The sequence below is a fragment of the Vombatus ursinus genome, unplaced genomic scaffold (assembly GCF_900497805.2).
Source record: "Vombatus ursinus unplaced genomic scaffold, bare-nosed wombat genome assembly UNPS02014773.1, whole genome shotgun sequence".
In the NCBI taxonomy this organism is placed as follows: domain Eukaryota; kingdom Metazoa; phylum Chordata; class Mammalia; order Diprotodontia; family Vombatidae; genus Vombatus; species Vombatus ursinus.
The window spans coordinates 35,665,269-35,684,922 of NW_020954551.1; the positions used below are offsets into that span (position 1 = coordinate 35,665,269).

The following is a 19,654-nucleotide window of genomic DNA, read 5'->3' on the forward strand; positions in this document are numbered from 1 at the left end:
CACACACACACACACACACACACACACACACACACACACACACACACGTAAATGCACAGTTCTTGGAGGAAATAGAGAGTTCTTAACACCTGAAAGAAGAAGGGAGGTTTAGTTATGAAAGATAGCCAAGGAAATGCCTAGTAAGATGGTTTCACTTATAGAGCAGGGGTCAGTATTTTAATAGTGAGCTCAGTTCATACAGAAGTGAAGAAATATTTTAATTCTTGGGCTTTAGACTCTCGCCTTAGTGCTGCAGCAGATAGAGCACTAGGCCAGGAATCAGGAAAACCTGAGTTCAGATCTAGTCTTACTTTCTTAGCTGTATGAGCCTCGACAAGGAATTTAACTTGTCTGCCTCAATTTCTTCATTTGTAAAATGGAAATATGAATTACACCTACCTCCCAGAATTATTGTGAGGGTAAAATGAGATCGTGCTTTTTTTTTTTTTAAGTGGGGCAATTGGGGTTAAGTGACTTGCCCAAGGTCACATAGCTAGTACGTGTCAAGTGTTTGGTCGGAGGCTGGATTTGAGCTCAGTTCCTCCTGACTTCAGGGCCAGCGCTCTATCCACTGTGCCACCTAGCTGCTCCTGATTGAGATCATACTTGCAAAGTATTTGGCAAACTTAAAGTGCTATGTAAGCACTGCAAGCAATGGAAGGAGACAAACGGCCTTATAAAGGTTTATTATCTTAAAATCCAGAAGATTTGGATTCTGATATGTTTGTTCAAAATGGATAGACTTTGACAAAATTTCCACATTTTTTTAATACTTTTTTTCTCAGTCCTTAAAAAAAGGAGCTTTGAGAAATTAAATTGCCAGTCTGACAGTGTTGTGTTATTAATGTTCTAATGCCTAATTCTTCTATTTCTCTAGGATCTAAAGAAGTACTACTTCTACTACTGGCTTTGCTACCCTGCCCTCTGCCTTCCAGAGGGCCTACCCCTTCTTCAGGAGCCAGTGCGTTTGGATCAGAAGTTTTCTCCAAGCCAGGTAACACAACAAAACAGAACAAAAAATCTGTGAGCTATTATTGTCCACTCTCTGCCCTCTGGACACAAAGGCTAAGGGGGCAAACGGGCACATTTCTGGGGGAAGAAAATGTTAATTGTGGTCCTCTGGAGGTTGATGATCTGAGCATTGCTATAAATTATTTAGTGGTGGTGGTGTCATCTAAAAACCTGGGGAGTTCACTGTACACTGAGGTCTTTTGTGGTGTGGAATACCCAGTCAACAGGAACAAGTTGTACAGTGATGATGGGAGACAGTTGTAGTGGCTGGTGAAGGCATAGGCTTCAGTGTGGGCAAATACGAAGAAATTGCTTTGAGAAAAGCAATTCAATCTGTGGCTTTCAGGATGATGGGCCCTAAGTTATCAATTATGGCCCAAGAAAGAGATTGAGCTTGCAGCCATTTTGAATTTTGTTTCCATACTTGATTATTCTTTGATTCTGCTTTTATTTGACTTCTCCTTTACTTTAGGCTTGTTACTTTGTTTTTGAACATTTTCCTGACACCTGTAAGGAAGGCAGCGGGGTACAGTGGATAGAGTTAGGAAGGTCTGGCTTCAGCTCCTGCTTGGGGTACTGCCTGCTTGTAGGACCCTGCCTTCTTGTAGGACCCTGCAGAAATCACCAACTTCTCTGACTCTACTTCCTCATCTGTAAAATGAGGAGGTTGGACTAGATGACTTCTGACCTCCCTCACAGCTCTACATTTTTTATACATGATGATCTTTTCGTGTTTCTCACCACAGTCATTTGCTGCTTTACTGCCCCCTTCCCCCATGCCACCTATCCTTACAAGATACAAAAACAATTAAGCTCAGCTGACTGGCCAACATTTAACTTGTTTCTTGTTTCTGTCAGCCCAACATGCTGAAGGCCAGCAGAATGTTGGGTATTATCAGGAAGGGTTTAGGAATACAGCAGAAAACATCCTCCCCTGATACGAGGTCATGGTGCTTCTATGTCTGAAATACTGTCTCAAGTTATGGTCTTTGGATTTTAAGGAAAACATGAGAAAGCTAGCAAAGAGTAAAAATGACACGTAAAATAACCAAGTGGGGGGAACTTTTTTTTTAGGAGAAAAACTAAAAATATCAGGTCCCTCTGGTCCGTAAAGGCAAAGATCACTGGAGGAAGTGGAAAAAATGTATAAAATTGTGAGGGATTTTAACAATCTAAACATAGACTTGTTTGCCCATTGAAATTATGGCATTGTCATATTAGAGCTTAAAATAATTAGTTCTGGGATATATAAGAAGGCTTTGACAGAGATAGAAAACTTCCCTCAAAATTTGTAGAGTCAGAAAATATAAAAAGCCTCTGAAAGCTGGAAGTCAAGTTCATGAATGGTAGATCCAAATGATTTATGAAGGGACCATTGTGATGTTCTAGGTACAACTTAACCTTTTGAACTTGGCATCAGAAGGAACAATGAATTCCCTTGGGTATTACTGTTCTTGAAGAAACTTCTTTGCTTGTCCACATCAGGGATGGAATACTGGGTATGATGTCAGTGGGTGTATTTTCCTGATCTTTAGAGCACTGATAAATATATTCTTACCATATTTCAGTTATGGCAATTAAGATCCTTACAGGGGTGTGATTGGTTGTTTCCAAGTGTTGGTTTTAACTTTATTCTTAATTTGTATCAGCCTTAATGATTTTCTCCATAGATTTTTAGTGATAATGTTTTCTGTTTTCAGATTCAAGCCCTTGAACGTGCATATGATAATCTTTGCCAGGAAGAAGGAGTCACAGCATTGCCTTACTTTCTAATTAAGTATGATGTAAATTCCGTCCTGATCTCCTTGCTTAAGCATTGCAATGATTTCTTCCAAGATCAAAGGAAAAAGGTTAGAAAAACTTTGCGTGTGATTGTGGTCTTTGGTGGGGAGGAACCCCTTGGTTTTATATTATGATAAACTATAAGAAAAATGCAAACTCATTTAGATTAATTAACTCAAAAAAAAAATCTAGTTAAAACATTTCTGTGTGCCTTGCATTTGTCCCCTTCCTTTCTCAAAGAGTTCCTCCTTCTCACTTCCCTGTTTCTGATAATGGTGATGTCATTCCGCTAGTCCCACTGAAACCTCAGTTATTTTTTCATCCTCTCTCTCTTGACCCCTTTCCCCATCCAAATCAATCACTAATTTTTGTCATTTCTTCCTTCACAATGTTTATTTAACTCTTTTCCCTGCTTGCTGTCTCTTCTTCCCTTTCTTCACCTTTTTGCCTTGTTGACAGATAAATCTTGCCACAGTGTCGCTTTATCTGGGTTATTCTTCTGCCCAGTGTAATCCAGCCTCCTTAGCCTGGCATTTGGGGTCTTCCACACTGTGCCTGTCTGCCTCTCCCGCCTAATTGTTCTTTTGCTATTCCTCCATGTAAATATTTTGCTTCCACTAATCTGGGCTACTTATCAACCACAAATACTACACTTTCCCATTTTGATGCTTGTTCTTATACCTTTCCCTCTGCCTGGAATGCACCCTAATCCCTTATTTTTAGCCATCCTTCAGGGCCTAGGCTAACCTCTTCCTCCATGAAGTCTTCACTGATCACCCTAACCAGAAGTCATCTCTACCTCCTCTGAACTTGTAAAGAAAAGGCTACTTCCCCAGGCAGGACAAAGGGTGAATGAAAATCTAGTCTCACCTGGAGCTTGACACTTTGGGTGATCAAATGGAAACCATTTCTAGAAGAGTTGACCTGCTGAGTAGCTGAATCTCTCTGTCTCTCTTGTCTCTGTCATTTAAATTATGCTGGTCATGTGATGCCTTGTGTTATTTGTGTGCATGTCATCTCTCCAGTTAGAGTGTAAGCTCTTGGAGAGCAAGAACCATGGCTTATTCTTCTTATGGTCTGTACAGAACTGAACATGGTGCCTTGCTTACAGTAGGCACTCACATATTTTGTTGAATTATTAAGTACTATATATATGCATATAATCATGTAACATTTATGTGTGTGTATATATAGTCATATATACAGATACCCATATATATTTATTATCATTGTTATTATTATTATTGCTGTTATTTTGAGATTAGATTTATCTTACCCAGGCTGGAAGTACAGTGGCTACTGACAGACCCTACCCTAGTAATGATCAGTATGGAAACTTTAATCTGCTTCATTTTTTCTCCCTGGGCTTGTTCACTCTTCCTACCAGGGTGACAGCCAGGTAACCCTCTGCTCCCTGAGGCTCACCATCTTGGTAAGGACACCCATTCGGTTTTAGCCCTCTTGCAGCTTGGATCTCCCACACTTGAGTCATCCACCAGCCTCATTCTCCCCATCAGTAGGGACCACAGACATCTACCCGCTGTGCCTAGTCGGTAAGCCCAATAAAAGTCCATTGGAAATTATCAATAATATGCCAACATCTAGATCAAAAAGGAGACTGTAGATTGAAAAATAACCTGATAAGAGTCATGCAGTTATGAAAGTGGAATAATTTTGATACTTGCAGATATATAACAAAACTAAAAGAAAGGGGATCAAGTCATGTTAGAACATGTTGAGTCTGACCTATTTCATATCTTTTTTTTTAAACCTATTTTAGAAAATTCAGAATTAGTCTTTTGTGGTTTTTATTGCCAGCTGTTCCTATACTGATCATTGATCATTGAGTTCTGTTAGCAATGAGTTTGTTTTTTCTTGATTTCTCATAGGCATGGTGGGGCTTTTGTTTATTTTGATTTGTTCAGGTTTTTGAGGATGGCAGAAGAGACCTATGGACCTATGGGGTTACTAGGCAGCTAGGTGGAGTCAAGAAGACTTATTTCCCTGAGTTCAAATCCAGCCTCAGACACTTCCTAGCTGTATGATCTTGGGCCAGTCACTGTTTGCCTCAGTTCTTCATCTGTAAAATGAGCTAGAGAAGGAAATGGCAAACTACTCCAGTATCTTTATCAAGAAAACCCCAAATGGGATCACGAAGAGTCAGACACAACCAAAAAAACAGCTGAACAACAATGATTTTATTAGTTTATGAAATACCTCAACCAGTACATATGGGCACCCTCTTTACAGTTTGTAGTTCTAGAGAATTGCCAGGGGCCACTGAAGATCAAGTGACTTTTCTAGGGTCACATTGCCAGTATGTGTCAAAGGTGGAACTTGAACCCAAGCCTTCTGACTACTTGTCTACTACACCAAGATTAGAATGGAAAACAAAATCCTTCTTGGTTAAAGGTAACTATGTGCCATATAAACAATATTATTCTTAGCTATTTTCTCCTACTGCTTCATGGGTATTTTTATTACTCTACCCTTTCATTATCCACTTAAAAGAAGTATAGCTTTTTGAGAACTCTGCTTCTCTTATGTCAAATTTAACAGTTTACTCTTTCTCCCAGTCCCATAAGAGAATGCAGGACTTCTGAAGAGTCAGGCCGCTTGGCATGTGGAGCACTGCTGTAGCCGCAGTACCTGGGGAGACTGAGGCTGGTGGATTACATGGGTTTGGGAGTTTAAGCTTCAGGAGGGCTAAAGCTGATTGATGTCTGCTCTAAGTCCAGTAACAATGTGGTAAGCCCCCGAGAGCAGAGGGTCACCAGCCTGCCTAAAGAGAGGTGAACTGGTCTGGCTGGGAAAAATGGCACAGGGTAAAGCTTCTGTGCTAGCCAGTATTGGGATTGGGTCTGGGAGAGCAGCTGCTGAACTTCCAACCTGGACAAGATAGAGAGATCTAGTTCCTAAATAAATAAAACAAAGAATTGGGTCTGTATTTTTTTCCCCCACTGAGTGAAATGGGCTGGCAGACCTACCATTGGAGCAAGGCTTGAGCCTAAGGTTATCCTGTTAGGAAGATCATGCCAGGGTCCCCTCCCTAAAAGAGAGGGAGCTCATGACACCAAGAAAAGAGGTAGAGACAGAAGGAAACCGCTCTCCAAGCTACTTATCTTTTGTCTGGCAGTTAGAATTATTTCCTTAATGCAAATTCAAGTATCTTCTAGTTCATTTCTGATTCTTGCACTATTTTTTTATAAATTACCAATTTTAATTTCTGTGGCTAATTCTTTTTTAACCTCAGCCCCTAACTGTTTTTTTTTCAGCAATGAGTTATTTAACTTGCTTAACCTTCCTATTTCTCTGACTTTATTCGGATGCTTAAAGAGAAATACTTTCCTACTTTTTCTGTTCTCCCGCCTTTTAAGTTTAGAGTGAAGTGGTCCACCCTCCAAAGAGCTGCTGCCTCCTGTGCCATTGGCTGTTCCACATGCTGGGGACAGAGTCCTGCTCCATCTCTATTTCTTAGACTCATGAGTTTCCTGCAAAGCTGATTTCAAGTGCTTGCTGTGGGAAGCTTTTCCTGATTCTCCCTACTTATTAGGATTCTTTCCCTCCTCGGGTTATCATGTAGACACTTATGTTTGCTTACGGCTGTCACCCAGGGGAATGGGTCCACCTTTAAGGCCGGAACTTTTTAATTTGTTCTTGTCTTTGTATACCAAAGCCTAGCACAGTGCCTTTGCTTATAGTAGGTATCTGGTAAATGGCAAGAGATCAAGAAGAAAGCCCCAACCCATTGGTGGACTCTCTGAGACAGATTGAGGGAAGGACATGGAAATATGGAATGGGCAGGTCTGGATGTATTGTGTTCCCCATCATTGAATGAAGTGGCCACATTGATGAGATCTCAGGGCCATCAAAATATCAGAGTATGTATGGACTTAAAGTCATCGTATTTTTTAAACTAAAATTACTTTAATAGGAAGCTAGATATCAATTTTTTAAATCTGATTAAGGGATTTAAAACAAAATAAGTGAGTCATAAGAACTCAGTTCCTATCATGATTTTTCTGCTTGTCACATGAGGGCACTTTTCCTTATGGGTAGCAGGACATGGTTCCACTTTGATTTCTTAAGGGAGAGGCAGGCTGCATGGTGCAATAGAAAGAGAGCTGAGTTCAAGTCCTAGACTTTGCCATGCTTTGATGCACAGAGGTTGAATCACTTGCCCCAGGTCACTCCCAGGATAAGTGCTCTTTCCTGGACCTCCCCTTTTACTCCTGAGGGGACAGTGACTTCAGGAGGTGGTAATAAGGAAGGGCGATTTCTGGGGGCAAAATGATTGTGCCTAGATGTTAGATAGTGGGTGACCTTGGGCAAGTCACTTAGCCCCTGTGGGCCTCAGTTTCTTCATCTGTAAAATGAGGGGGTTGGACTAGAAGACTTTCAGCATTCCTTCAGCTCTGGATTTTTGACCGCCAGAGTGCCTGTAAGTATGAGAAGTCACATGGAGAACTGAGATTTCAGAATTGATGATAAGAATGCAAATGATTCTCACAAGAGAATTCTCGAAGTCTTCAAACGGGTACAGGTTCCCCTTGGAGCTCCTCTCCTGACAGAATTTGCTCAGTCCTATAAAGTGATGTGTTGCCCTGTCCAGGGTCTGCAGTCAGAAAGTAGCTTCATTTGGAAGGACACATGTTTCTGAGGGAATACAGGTGAGTGGGCACTTACGGAATGCCTCCTGCATGCTGTGTGTTACTGAGTGTAGTGATAGGCACTCAAGGGGTTGCGAGGGTCACACCCATCCCTTCCTTCAAGGACTTGGGGAGAGAAGAATCACCATGGAAACATGTAGCAATGAGTGACAAGTAGTGTGCAACTGGGGCACTCCTTTGGCCAAATCATAGGGCATCTAACTCCCTCTGACCTCCTGCCCATTCCAGTCCACCAAACAGTTAACTGTGTCACCAGGTTAAGGTGAATTACAAAGGCAGGCTTTGAAGAGAAAAGAAGTCACACAATCACAGCCTGTTGGGAGGGGAGAGGAGCAGAGAAGAATTTCCTTTGGCAGTGGACTGATTAAATGGATGAACAGCTCTGGCCAGAGGAATGATTGATGTGGATTCCTCTGTTATAGCTTAATTGATTATTTACCCCAGTGCCACACGTCCTGGCTGCCTTCCAGAGTCACTACCCCCTTATCGACCACAATGGAGCTACTTTGGAGTCAGAAGGCTGTCTCCTCTCTGCTCCTAAACTTACAACTTTTGGGTCTTGGTCTAATAGGTTTTTGTGTCTTTTCCTGTAATGTAATTTACCCTTGTCTGCGTCCTCCTTTTTCAGTACATTTTCTTAGTTCAGACTAATCCACTTACTTGGATCCATTTAACCTGCTTGATTAGATTTTTTTTTTATCATTACATCAAAGTCAACTTATATCCACCCCCTTTATGTATACTCCTTTAACATGGTATAGTAACAACACAGTTCTCAAGAGTTGCAAGTGTCATCTTCCCTTGTAGGGATGTAAATGTTTTGCCTTTATTAACAATATATTGTATCTTTCTGTCCCATTTACCTTTTTATGTCTCTCTTGAATTTTGTACTTGAACATCAAATTTTTTGTTGAACTCTGGTCTTTCTATCAGGAAAGTTTGGAAGTCCCCTATTTCATTGAATATCCATCTCCTTCCCTGGAAAATCACGCTCATTTTCGCTGGGTAGTTAATCCTTGGCTGCATTCCAAGCTCCTTTGCCTTACGGAATATCATGTTCCATGCCCTACAGTTTTTTAATGTAGAGGCTGCAAGATCCTGTGTAATCCTGACTGCGGTTCCATGATATTTCAGTTGTTTCTTTCTGGCTGCTTGCAGTAATTTCTCTTTAATCTGGTAATTTTGGAATTTAGCTATTATATTCCTTGGCGTTTTTAATTTGGGATCTCTTTCAGGCGGGGAGCGGTGGATTCTTTCTATAGTTATTTTGCCTTCTGGTTCTAGGACTTCAGGGCAGTTTTCCTTTATGATTTCCTGAAGGATATTGTCCAGGCTCTTTTTTTCATCATGATTTTCAGGTAGGCCTATAATTTTTAAATTGTCTCTCCTGGACTGATTTTCCAAGTCAGTTGTTTTACCCATGAGGTATTTTATGTTTTCATCTAATTTTTCATTTTTTTGTTTCTGTTTGATTCTTGCTCTTTCGTAGAGTCATTAGTTTCCATTTGTTCAATTCTAATTTTTAACATATTGTTTTCTTCTGTTAGATTTTGTACTTTCTTCTCCAATTGGTCAATTGTATTTTTAAGGGATTTGTTTTCTTCAGTGTACTTTTTTTCCAGTTGGCCAACTATACTTTTAAAGGACTCCTCTACCTCTCTCATTTGACTTTTAAAGTCCTTCTTGAGTTCTTCTAAGAAGGCTTTTTGGGCTTCAGACCAGTTCATATTCCCTTTTGATGTTGCAGATGTGGGTTTGATGACAGTGTTGTCCTCTTCAGAATTTCTATCTTGATCTTCACTCTTCTCATAATATGAGTCTATGGTACGTTTCTTTTTACTCATGGTGTTTCTTTGTTCCCTGGCCTTTAAAGATATTGAGCCCTCCTGCTGGGGAGCAGAGGACACTGACCCAAGCTCCTTGTGTTGGGAGCCTGGGTCTTGGTCAGTGGCTTTGTGTGCTGGGTCGTCTTATGTTGGCAATTGGAGGCTCTAGGGTTCTGGCAGCTTACCTGGTGTTGGGCTGGAATCAGCAAGGCTGGGACTTTCAGGCAAATCTAGATTGCCTGCTTTTCCTTTCTTTTAGCTTTGTTTAGCTCCTTTTAGATAAGTGCTGCCAGGTGTTTATCTGCCTGGGGCCCCTTGCAATGCTGCCTCCCTTATTTCTGTTGAGGCACTGGGAGACTTCTTTGCTGTAGAATGCTGAGGCACCTGGTGGTTTTCTGAGCTGGTTTCCACCAGTTACCCCACCCTCACTGAGGCACTCAGAGGTACAGCTGTTGGTGTTTGCCTGCTTTTTCTGCATCTGGGCTTTGGGCTTTGGGATCTCCTCCTGGTTGTCAGTTGCTTTCTTCAGCTCCTTTCAGACGAATGTTGCTGGGTGCTTGTCCGCCTGGGGCCCTTTGTAGTGCTGCTTCCCTTATTTTTACTGAGGCACTGGGAGACCCGTCAGAATCTCCTGCTGGTGTGCTGAAGTGGCTCTTCCCACTAGCTGGCTGGGCGACTCCTGTTTTGTACTGCTCCCCTTCCCCCAAGGTAGGGGGGCTTTTCCCGTTAATCCCTCTAGCTACCTGGGTTACTTCACTGCTGTTCTCCATTTTTCTTCTGGTTCAGCTGTTCCAGGATTTTTTCTGGAGTGACATTTTCTGGGTTTTCAGAGGTTGATAGGGGAGGGTGAGAGCAACTACCTTTTTAGAGAATTCAACCAGGAGCTTTTTTCTGAAGGAAAAAAAAACAAAATAGACAAACTGTTAGTTAATTTGATTTTTAAAAAGAAAAAAAAACCCAAAATATCAGTGTTAAAAAAAAAGTGAATTCTCAACCAGTGCAGAAGAAATAAATTATTAGGCACTTTTTTACCCATTCATATGCCAATAAAATTGATAACCTAGATAAATGATATTTATAAAAACATAAAATGCTCAGGTTAACAGAACAAGATAGAGGACTTACCACAATTTCAGAAAAAGAAATTGAACAAGTCATACGTGAAATCCCAAAGAAGAAAATCCCAGGGCTAGATGAATTTACAGGCAAATTCTATCAAACATTTAAAAAGCAGTTAATTCCAATACTACAAAAGGTGTTAGAAAAAATCAGAAAATATGGGGTCTTGCCAAATTACTTCTATGACACAAATGAGGCCTTGATACCTAAATCAGGAAGAATCAAAGCAGAGAAAGAAAATTATTGACCAATATCCCAAATGGATATCAATACAAAAGTTTTAAATACAGTGTTAACAAGAAGATGATAGCAATATGTCACAAAGATAATATACCATGATGCAATAAGAGTATGGGACCTGGAGTCAGGAACACCTGAATTCCAATTCAGCCTCAGCCACTTACTGTCTGTGTGACCCTGGAGAAGTCTCTTAACCTCTTTCAAACTTAATTTTACCATCTATAAAGTGATAATATTATATCATCTACCTCCCAAGGTTGTTGTGAGTATAAAAACATAGTATTTGTAAAGCACTTTGAAAACCTTAAAATCCCATATAAATGCTACCTATTTTGATTACCAGGAAAGCAGGGCTGGTTTAATATTAGGAAAACTATAGACCTAATCAGCCATATTAATACCAAGAACATTAAACATAGTATGTTTATATCAATAGATGCAGAAAAAGCTTTTGACAGTATACAACACCCATTCTTGTTAAAAAACAAAACATGAGTATGTAGGAATAAATGGATCTTTCCTTAATGTGATAAGCAGTCTCTAGAATAGAATTGGCACCAGTCTCTTTGTCACATGAGAGGATCCTAAAGGCATTCAAAACTTCTTCTTCAGTTGGACATTCACCTAGAAAAGAATCGATTTCTACCAGAGGTATGTGGTTGATGACTTCAGCATTGATTGATGATGGTCTGCTGAGAACACTATGGAAGAACACTATGGACTATGTTCAGCCCATCTCTCCAGGATCATGTCCTTATTACTAATCAATGTGGCTCCATCAGCACTGAGTAGTTGAGAGGCAGCATAGGTCTTTGGCCGATAGATAGCTTTCGGGGCATCGTTAAAGCACTTTGGATTGTTACTATCAGCATAAAACAGAATTTCACTTACCTTCTTAGTGAGTCAAGAATCCTGCATCTCTCTAAGCTTAGCTTGCACTGTGCTTTTATTGAAGGTAAATGCTGCTTTCTTAGAGCCAGATGAACTTTGTTGCTAGTAAACCTTATGGAGTTCTTGTTTTATGTGTAGTAGCTATTTTGCAAAGAGCTCACGCAAGGCAGGTGCTCACTTGGTGGTTAGAAGAGGCAGCAAAGGACAATCTCAAGGTCTTCTGAAGAACTTTGGAATTAATTGTGAGACATGGGAGATACTATACTGTCAAAGGATGGCCCAGCATGGCGTGCCTACATCAAGGAAGGTGCTGTGCTCTGTGAGTGAAGTGGAATTTCAGTAGCTCAAAAGAAATGTGAGATGCACAAATTTAGAGCCATTTCTATCCCAAATGTTCATATGCACTACCTGTGCCTGACCTGTGGGAGAGCCTTCTGAGCTCCTGTTGGTCTGATCAGCCACAGTCGAGCACACCACGTCTTGACTCTGACATAGTGATGTCATTTTAGTCCTCCTTGAGAACGAAAAACAACAACCAACCAACCAAGCAAGCAGTCTCTATATAAAACCAAGAATCAACATTATCTGTAATGGGGACAAACTAGACACCTTTCCAGTGAGATCAGGGGTAAAGCATGAATGTCCATTATCATCATTTCTATTCAGTATAATGCTGGAAATGCTATCTATAGTAATAAGACAAGAAAAAAATTGAAAGTATGCAAAGCCAAAGAAGAAACAAAATTATCATGTTTCTCAGATGATATCATGATTTACTTAGAGAATCCTGGAGTGTCAACCAACAGATGAATTGAAATAACTAATTACTTCATAAATTGCCGGATATGAAACCCCACCCCAAATCTTCAGCATTTCTATATGTTACCAACAAAATCCAGGAGGAAGAGAGAAATTCCACTTAAAATAACAGAAAGCATAAAGTACTTGGGTGTCTGTTTGCTAAGACATACACGGGAGAATATAACTACAAAAACACCCTTTACACAAAAAAATAAAAATGACGTTTATTATTCAGTGCTGCACTAATCAAACTACCAATGGTTTACTCTGTAGAGCTAGAAAAAGTAATAAAATTTATCCCCAAAGAACAAGTTTTAGAATCTCAAGGAAAATAATGAAAAAGTGAGAAAGAAGGGAGCTTAATAATATGTAATCTCAAACTACATACAAATCAGTAATAAAAACAATTTGATATTAGTTAAGAAATATATTGATTAATGGAACAAATCAGGTACACAATATACAGAATCAAATGAGCACAGTAACCTAATGTTTGATAAACCCCCAAATCTTAGTTCTTAGATTAATAACTCAGCATCTGAAAAAAATGTTGGGAAACCTGGAAAATAGTCTGGCTCATCTTATACTATGTAAAACAGATAATTTTGATTAAGTAACATAAAAAAATTTTTACACAAATAAAACCAATAAAGCTAAATTCAGAAGAAAACAGGAAAATTGAGGAATCTTCTAGCAGATTTCTTTGATAAAGGTCTCATTTCTAAGATATCTAGGGAAATGATTTATATTTATAAGGATAAGAGCAATTCCTCATTTGACAAATGGTCAAAGGATATGAACAGGTAGTTTTAAGAGGAAGAAATCCAAGCTGTAAATAGCTATATGAAAAATGCTCTTAAGTCACCAATAGGGAAATACAGATAACAATAACTCTTCCATCTCACACTCATCAGATTGGTTAAGTTGACAAAAAAGGAAAATAATATTGTTGTAGGGGCTGTGGGATAACAGCTATATTGATGCATTGTTGGTGGAACTGTGGAGTGGTCTAGCCATTCTGGAAAGCAATGCTCCAACAGGTTCTAAAATGTGTATTCCCTTTGATCCAGTAATACCAGTCTTAGATCTGTACCTCAAAACAATGAAACAAAAAGACAAAAAGATCCATATAAAAAATGTAGCTGCCTTTTTTTTGTGGTGGCAAAGAATTGGAAACGGAGGGGATGCCTATCAGTTGGAACATTGCTGAACAAGTTATGGCATATGAATATGTGGAAGAATATTGTCATATCATAAGGAATGATGAAGGGAATAGTTTCAGAGAATCCTGTGAAGATTTGTATGAACTGATGCAAAGTGAAGCAAGCAGAACCAGAAGAATTAGCTATATGATGACAATGATATTGTAAAGACAAAAGATTTTTAAAAAAACTTCCTGATTAAAAAGATTTCTATCAATGCAATAACCTACCACAATTCCAGAAGATTTATAATGAAATGTGCTACCCACCTCTTGACAGAGAAGTGATGGATTCAGAGTGCAGATACACACATACACATACATACGTATATATATACATAGATGTATATGTATGTATATGTATATATATGCTACAATGTAGCATGGCAGAATCTGATGTTAATGCATATATAATATACATATGTGTGTGCTCATATATACATACATATGTGTATGTGATATCTGACTACATTTTTGTAGCAGAGGTTTTGTTTTTATTGTTTTCTCAATGAGGAGAGGAGGTAGGAGGGAGAGAAAGTAGATTTTCATTAACTGAAAAAAGACATTTTAAAAACACAAAACTTGGTTAGTTTAAATGAGGTGTATGAATGTAATCTCTTTGGAAAAGGAAAAATTACCTCTAATACCAGTATACATCTTTTTCCTGAAAACATGGTTGCAAAAGTGAATCATATCTTCTAATCCTTTTGCACTACCAAATAGAATTATACTCCATAGGGGAAAAAAAATGACCCATATACAGAGTAAAAACTACACTTGATGGTGGTCTAATGCCTTTGAATGAAAAAATAATAGTTATCTAATAAAACATCTAATGATACCCTTTCAGTACATATTTGAATGCTTACTATGGATAAGGTACTGTGTTAAGCCCTTTGCAGATAGCTCATTTAATATTGACAACAACCTTGGGAGGTAGGTGCTGTTATTATTCCCAGTATACAGTCAAGGAAACTGAGGCAGACAGAGGTCAAGTGACTCGCCCAAGGTTACATAGTTATAAATGTCTGAGGTGGGATCAGAATCTAGGTCTTCCTGAGTCCAGGCCCTATCTACTGCACCTTCTAACTGCCTCTGGATCATAAGAAAATTTATTTAGGATTATAGGATAATAGATGTAGAGCTAGAAACCACCATGAAGGCTGCTTTGTTCAGTCTTTTCATTTTACAAATGAGAATGCTTAGGCCCAAGTTGAGTGGTCTGTCCTGGCTCATATAGGTAGAAAAGGCTGGGCTAGGAACTGAATCCAGGTTCTAAGACTCTCAATCCAGTGGTCTTTCCTCTGTACCATGTTGTCTCCCTAATAGATGGTCTACAGGTATTACTCTGGCCCAAAATTTCATTACCTTCTAGCCAACCTGGGCTCATTGTCTTGGCTGTTCCTCAGCAGACATAAAAGCAGCCTCTGGGCTCATATTCCTTCTGGTGTGATAGCCTGGTCAGAGACTTTGTTCTAGTAGCAGAACCTTCTAGAACCCATGGTCACCTCTTTACCATGATGGCTTGCATGAGAGAAGCACTTTAGTAGAATCATCTTAGTACTCAAAATAAGCCTTTAAAATCACGAATACCCTATTGGGAACTATGTTCTTTTGTGGCTAGGTTTACTGGAAGAGCAAATGTGTATACAAAGTTAAGTATACTGTTCCAAGTAAGTTCAGTATTTCCCTTTAACTAGCTAGATTTTAGCCATTTGTTAACCTTTCTTTTCCTACTATTTAGGCAGATTGGTAAAGGGGTTATTTAACTTTGGACTACTTGTACACATGATGAACTTACCTCTCGATTTAATCTTGCTCTCGACTGATTTCAAGGGCCCTTCCTGGGCTTTCCTTCTTGACACCTACCTGGGTATCATTTGTATCATTTCCCCAAATGTGAATTTAAGTATACGTGAAACTTGTCTTGCCAGGTGGGTAGGTGTTTAATTCTGGCCTCATTTCCTTGGCCCTTTCCCAAGTGTCTTATTTTTCCTGCTTCCCAGCATGGTCTAAACAAGGAAATGCAGCATTAGCATCTACTGTATTGTGTATCTGAAATAATACTTGACCCACTCGGAGTTCTCTTCTGTTCACAGATTACAGTTGGAGTATATGATCCCTGTAATTTAGCGCAATATCCCGGATGGCCATTGAGGAATTTATTGGTCCTGGCAGCATATAAATGGTATTGACTCTGTGTGTGTGTGTGTGTGTGTGTGTGTGTGTGTGTGTGTGTGTGTGTACATACATACACATCTTGTTGGGATTGAGAATAGTTTTTTATTTAGCTTTTGTTTTTTCAAAAATATTTTTCATTTCTTAAATATAAACCAGAGGTTCTTAGCTATTTAATTGCCTTTGAAGATTTTATCTGGTCTATAGGGGCCAAAGCTGGTTGGATATCTTTTAAAATTTGGATTAAAAATGTTAAAGGAGCAGATGGAGGAGGGATAAAGATAAATGACACGGGCTGAGGTCATTGGTGGGTCCCATTTCCTTCACTTCTGCAAACTTTTCTGGCAGGAAGGGCATGTGATCAGAAATTTTGAGACTGCATTGCCAGAGATTACAAGTGGTTTGCCATTTTCCTATCATTTCCCTATTTTCCCATAGTAAAACAGAGTGATAAATTTCAGATTAGATTATAGTTTTATTGTTACCAGGTGTTTTTCTTTCATTTTTATTGGATCTCACTTGTTTTTATATCACCTTCCATTTCCCAGTATATTTCTCCTCCCTTCCCCACCCAGAGAACCATCCCTTTTAACAAAGAATAAAAAAGAAAAATGAAAAAGGCAGTTTAGCAAACCTAGCCAGCACGTTATAAGCAGTTTTCTACCTCCATATCTTTCTACTTCCAGGAAGAAGTAAGGGAAATGTATTATCCTGTCTCTTACTGGGCCCACTCAGAGAACCATGCCTTTTAACAAAGAATAAAAAAGAAAAATAAAAAAAGCAGTTCAGCAAACCTAGCCAGCACATTATAGGCAGTGTTCTACCTCCATATTTTTCTACTTTCAGGAAGAAGGAAGGGAAATGTATTATCCTGTCTCTTACTGGGCCCAAGCTTGATCACTACATCTATAGGATTTAGTTTTGATTTGTTGTTGTTATTCTTAATAGCAGCTAGTATTTACATAGCACTTAAAGATTTTCAAAGTGCTTTACAAATACCTCATTTTATCTTCACAACAGCCCTGGAAAGTGGATGCAATTATTACCCCCGTTTTACAGACTGAGAAAGGCGGAAAAGTAAAGTGAGTTGTTTTCTTCTGTCAGGTTATTAAGGAAAAGCATGCACACTTAATGTCTTTCAGATAAGGGAAAATGGCATTTCATTGTAATAATATTTATAGGTTCCATAAAACACCTTAGAAGATGGTTTTTGAGTCTTTTTATAGGGGTGCTTTTTTGCAATATAATACCAATAGAAGAATTGGAAGACCATAGAAGACCTTCCCTTGACACTTTTTACCCTGCCTTGTAAAAATTCTTGCATATGTGTATGTATGTATGTATGAATATGCACATATGTGCACATTTACGTATAATGTGATTGTATTATTTAAAACTCATTTGCATTAGAATCCTGTCAGCTTACTTTTCTTCTCCTTGGGTATTTGGAAGCAAGCAGAAGTTAAAACATTTAACTTTCCAGGAGGTTAAGGCTGTTTCCCAGTGTAGGCATCTGAATGACAATAACATTAAAGTGAACTGTCTGTTGCCTTCTGCTCTGCACATATTGCAGAGATTCTGATCTGATTTTTTACTCTGGGGTTTGGGGGTCACAACAGGAGTGACCGTTTCCAGTCAGTCGAAGTCCTCTGCTTCCGGGACCGGACCCTGCAGGGGGTGAGGGACATCACTCACAGCATCATCTTTGAAGTCCAGCTTCCAGAATTGGCATATAACTCAGGTAATTGCTCAGCGGAGGAATCAGCCTCCTTGTCTTTAAAACAGAAGCTGGTCAGTCCTGGTTTCATTTCCTTTTCTTTTTCCTTTTCCGTAATGGTTAAGATGACAGAAATCAAGACCTTTGCACATCTTTGTTGGTGAGAACAGCTGCTTTGAGCCCAGCACATCTGCTCCTCAGAAGAAAGCAAATAGAAAGCATCCTTAGAAAAGGCAGAAAACTGTGTTCAGGCAGAGGTTTAAAATAAAAAATAAACCACTAAGCTTTCACTCCATTATATAGTTCCTGCAAGGTATCTTCTCTTAAAGGAAACTAGGGATTGATGCCCTTGGTATATTTAATTTTTGTTCACCTGGGAGTATGGTAAGGAATAAGGACTAGCCAGGTATTTCATGGATATAGGAAACTCCTGGGTGAGTCCATTCCCTCTGCCAGTGCAGGCCAGCACTTACTCTCTAATTTCTGGGCTTAAGAGAGTTGCCTAGAGGCCCAAGAGACTCAATGCCTGCCTAGGTCAGCCTTACATAACTGGTATGTGTCAGGGGCAGGATATGAACCCAGATCTTCCTAGCTCCAAACCCAGTACTCTTACTGATATGCAGTGACTGCCTCTCAGCATAAACTGCCCATGATAGGAAGAGTGCATTTTGGGTCTGGGGTCTGGGGCCTGGGGCTGGCAGGAAGTAAGGGGGTGCTGGGGGGACTGGGGGTGACAGGGAGTTAGGGGGTGTCAGAATGATTCCAGGATGACATTTCCACCAGGCACAAGTGAACAGGGCTCAGTGATGGTAGCTACAAATATTTTGTGGGTGTCCTATGTTGCAGAAGGGATAAGGGTTTCCCAATGAATATGCTTTGACAGAAAGGTGGGTGGAGCACTGCAGACTTGATCACTTCCCGGGGTGCCTCAGTTTCCCTTTAGAGTTGAGCCTTTGGCAGATTCCTCCTTTCTTGTCTGGCCTTCTCAGATATGTTTGACATACCAGTGCCCTCTTCTGGCTATTCTAAAATGACATGCATTTCTCATGTAGTTACTTGATAGATTTGTTCAGGGAGTGAGCCATTTTGGTTGTATTTTAGAACCATATATTGTTCTTCAAAGATATTTTTTCAAAGGCTTTTCTTTAAATAATAAGGCGTAGGAACCAAACTTGAAATGTCATTGGTTTAGGGAACTCCAGTTGAGAAAACTTCCTATACCTACGCAGGATGCCACTGTCTGCAGCCTGGCATCCCAGAGCCATGAGGCCAGGGAGTACCAGGTTAAAGTGTCACTGGGAAATAATTAACAAAATAAATGAAAATACAATAAAATACAGACCACGTTACATTTTAAAAACAAATCAATATACAGCCTGTAGGGATCCTGATGTGTGGGTTAGTGGCAAACTATTTGAGTTTGACATGTCTGGCTTAGAACGCTGAAAGCTTCAGTGCTTCACTCACTGGAAGGAATCTTTGAAGAGTCATTTGGGGTGTGTGTGTGTGTGTGTGTGTGTGTGTGTGTGTGTGTGAGTGCGCGTGCGCATGCGCGTGCATACACACCCATATGCATCTATAGATTTGAATTGATGCCAGGGAGATTTACATTAACCTCATCTGTCCTGGATCATACTTTTAAAAATTATTTTATTTATCATATTCCAGTTAATACAGTACAGAAGACACACTGAATAATATTTGTCTCCAGAAGACCCTTGTTAGAGGCAGTGGGAGAACCCTGAAGGAATCCTCTAGCCTTTTCCCATTTGACCATTAATACAAGTTGGTCCCATTATATAATTGTTATAAGGCAGGGAGAGCCTGATTGGGGCACTGGCTCTGTATGTGGATTCAAGCCTCCCCTCTGCTTACTTTCTTTGTATCCTTGGAGAAGTTTTTAGCCTCCCGAGATTTCCTCAGAGGCCCCTTCGAGCTCTAGAACTTGGACTGTGTGAGTCATAAGGTCTAGTGAAGTTGGGTCTGAACCGTTACTCTGCAGCTTTTCATTTGTGTAGTTGTGGACAAATAATTTAATTTCTCTGGGACTCCGTTTTCTCATTTGAATACAAAGGGTTGGACTCAGCTGCCTCTGAGATCTTGTCTAGCTCTCTCTCAGATCCTGTGGCCCAAACGGCAAGGACTTTGGGGGAGATGGAGGGTCTTTTTCAGCTCCACAACGTAACCTGTGCCAGTAGGATGAGGAGGAAAACGTGAC

At 39.8% G+C, this 19,654-nt stretch overlaps 1 protein-coding gene across 7 annotated transcripts in view; it reads left to right on the forward strand.

The window, feature by feature from the left end:
• ATG7 (autophagy related 7) overlaps positions 1 to 19,654 on the forward strand; it is a 262,756-nt gene that overhangs the window by 26,047 nt on the left and 217,055 nt on the right. For all 7 annotated transcript variants that reach the window (XM_027863693.1, XM_027863695.1, XM_027863698.1 and 4 more), the window contains exons 6-9: positions 878 to 994; positions 2,712 to 2,861; positions 15,641 to 15,729; positions 17,339 to 17,460. In XM_027863693.1, coding sequence (XP_027719494.1) covers positions 878 to 994; positions 2,712 to 2,861; positions 15,641 to 15,729; positions 17,339 to 17,460 — 478 coding nt within the window. The remainder of the gene's footprint in view (positions 1 to 877; positions 995 to 2,711; positions 2,862 to 15,640; positions 15,730 to 17,338; positions 17,461 to 19,654) is intronic.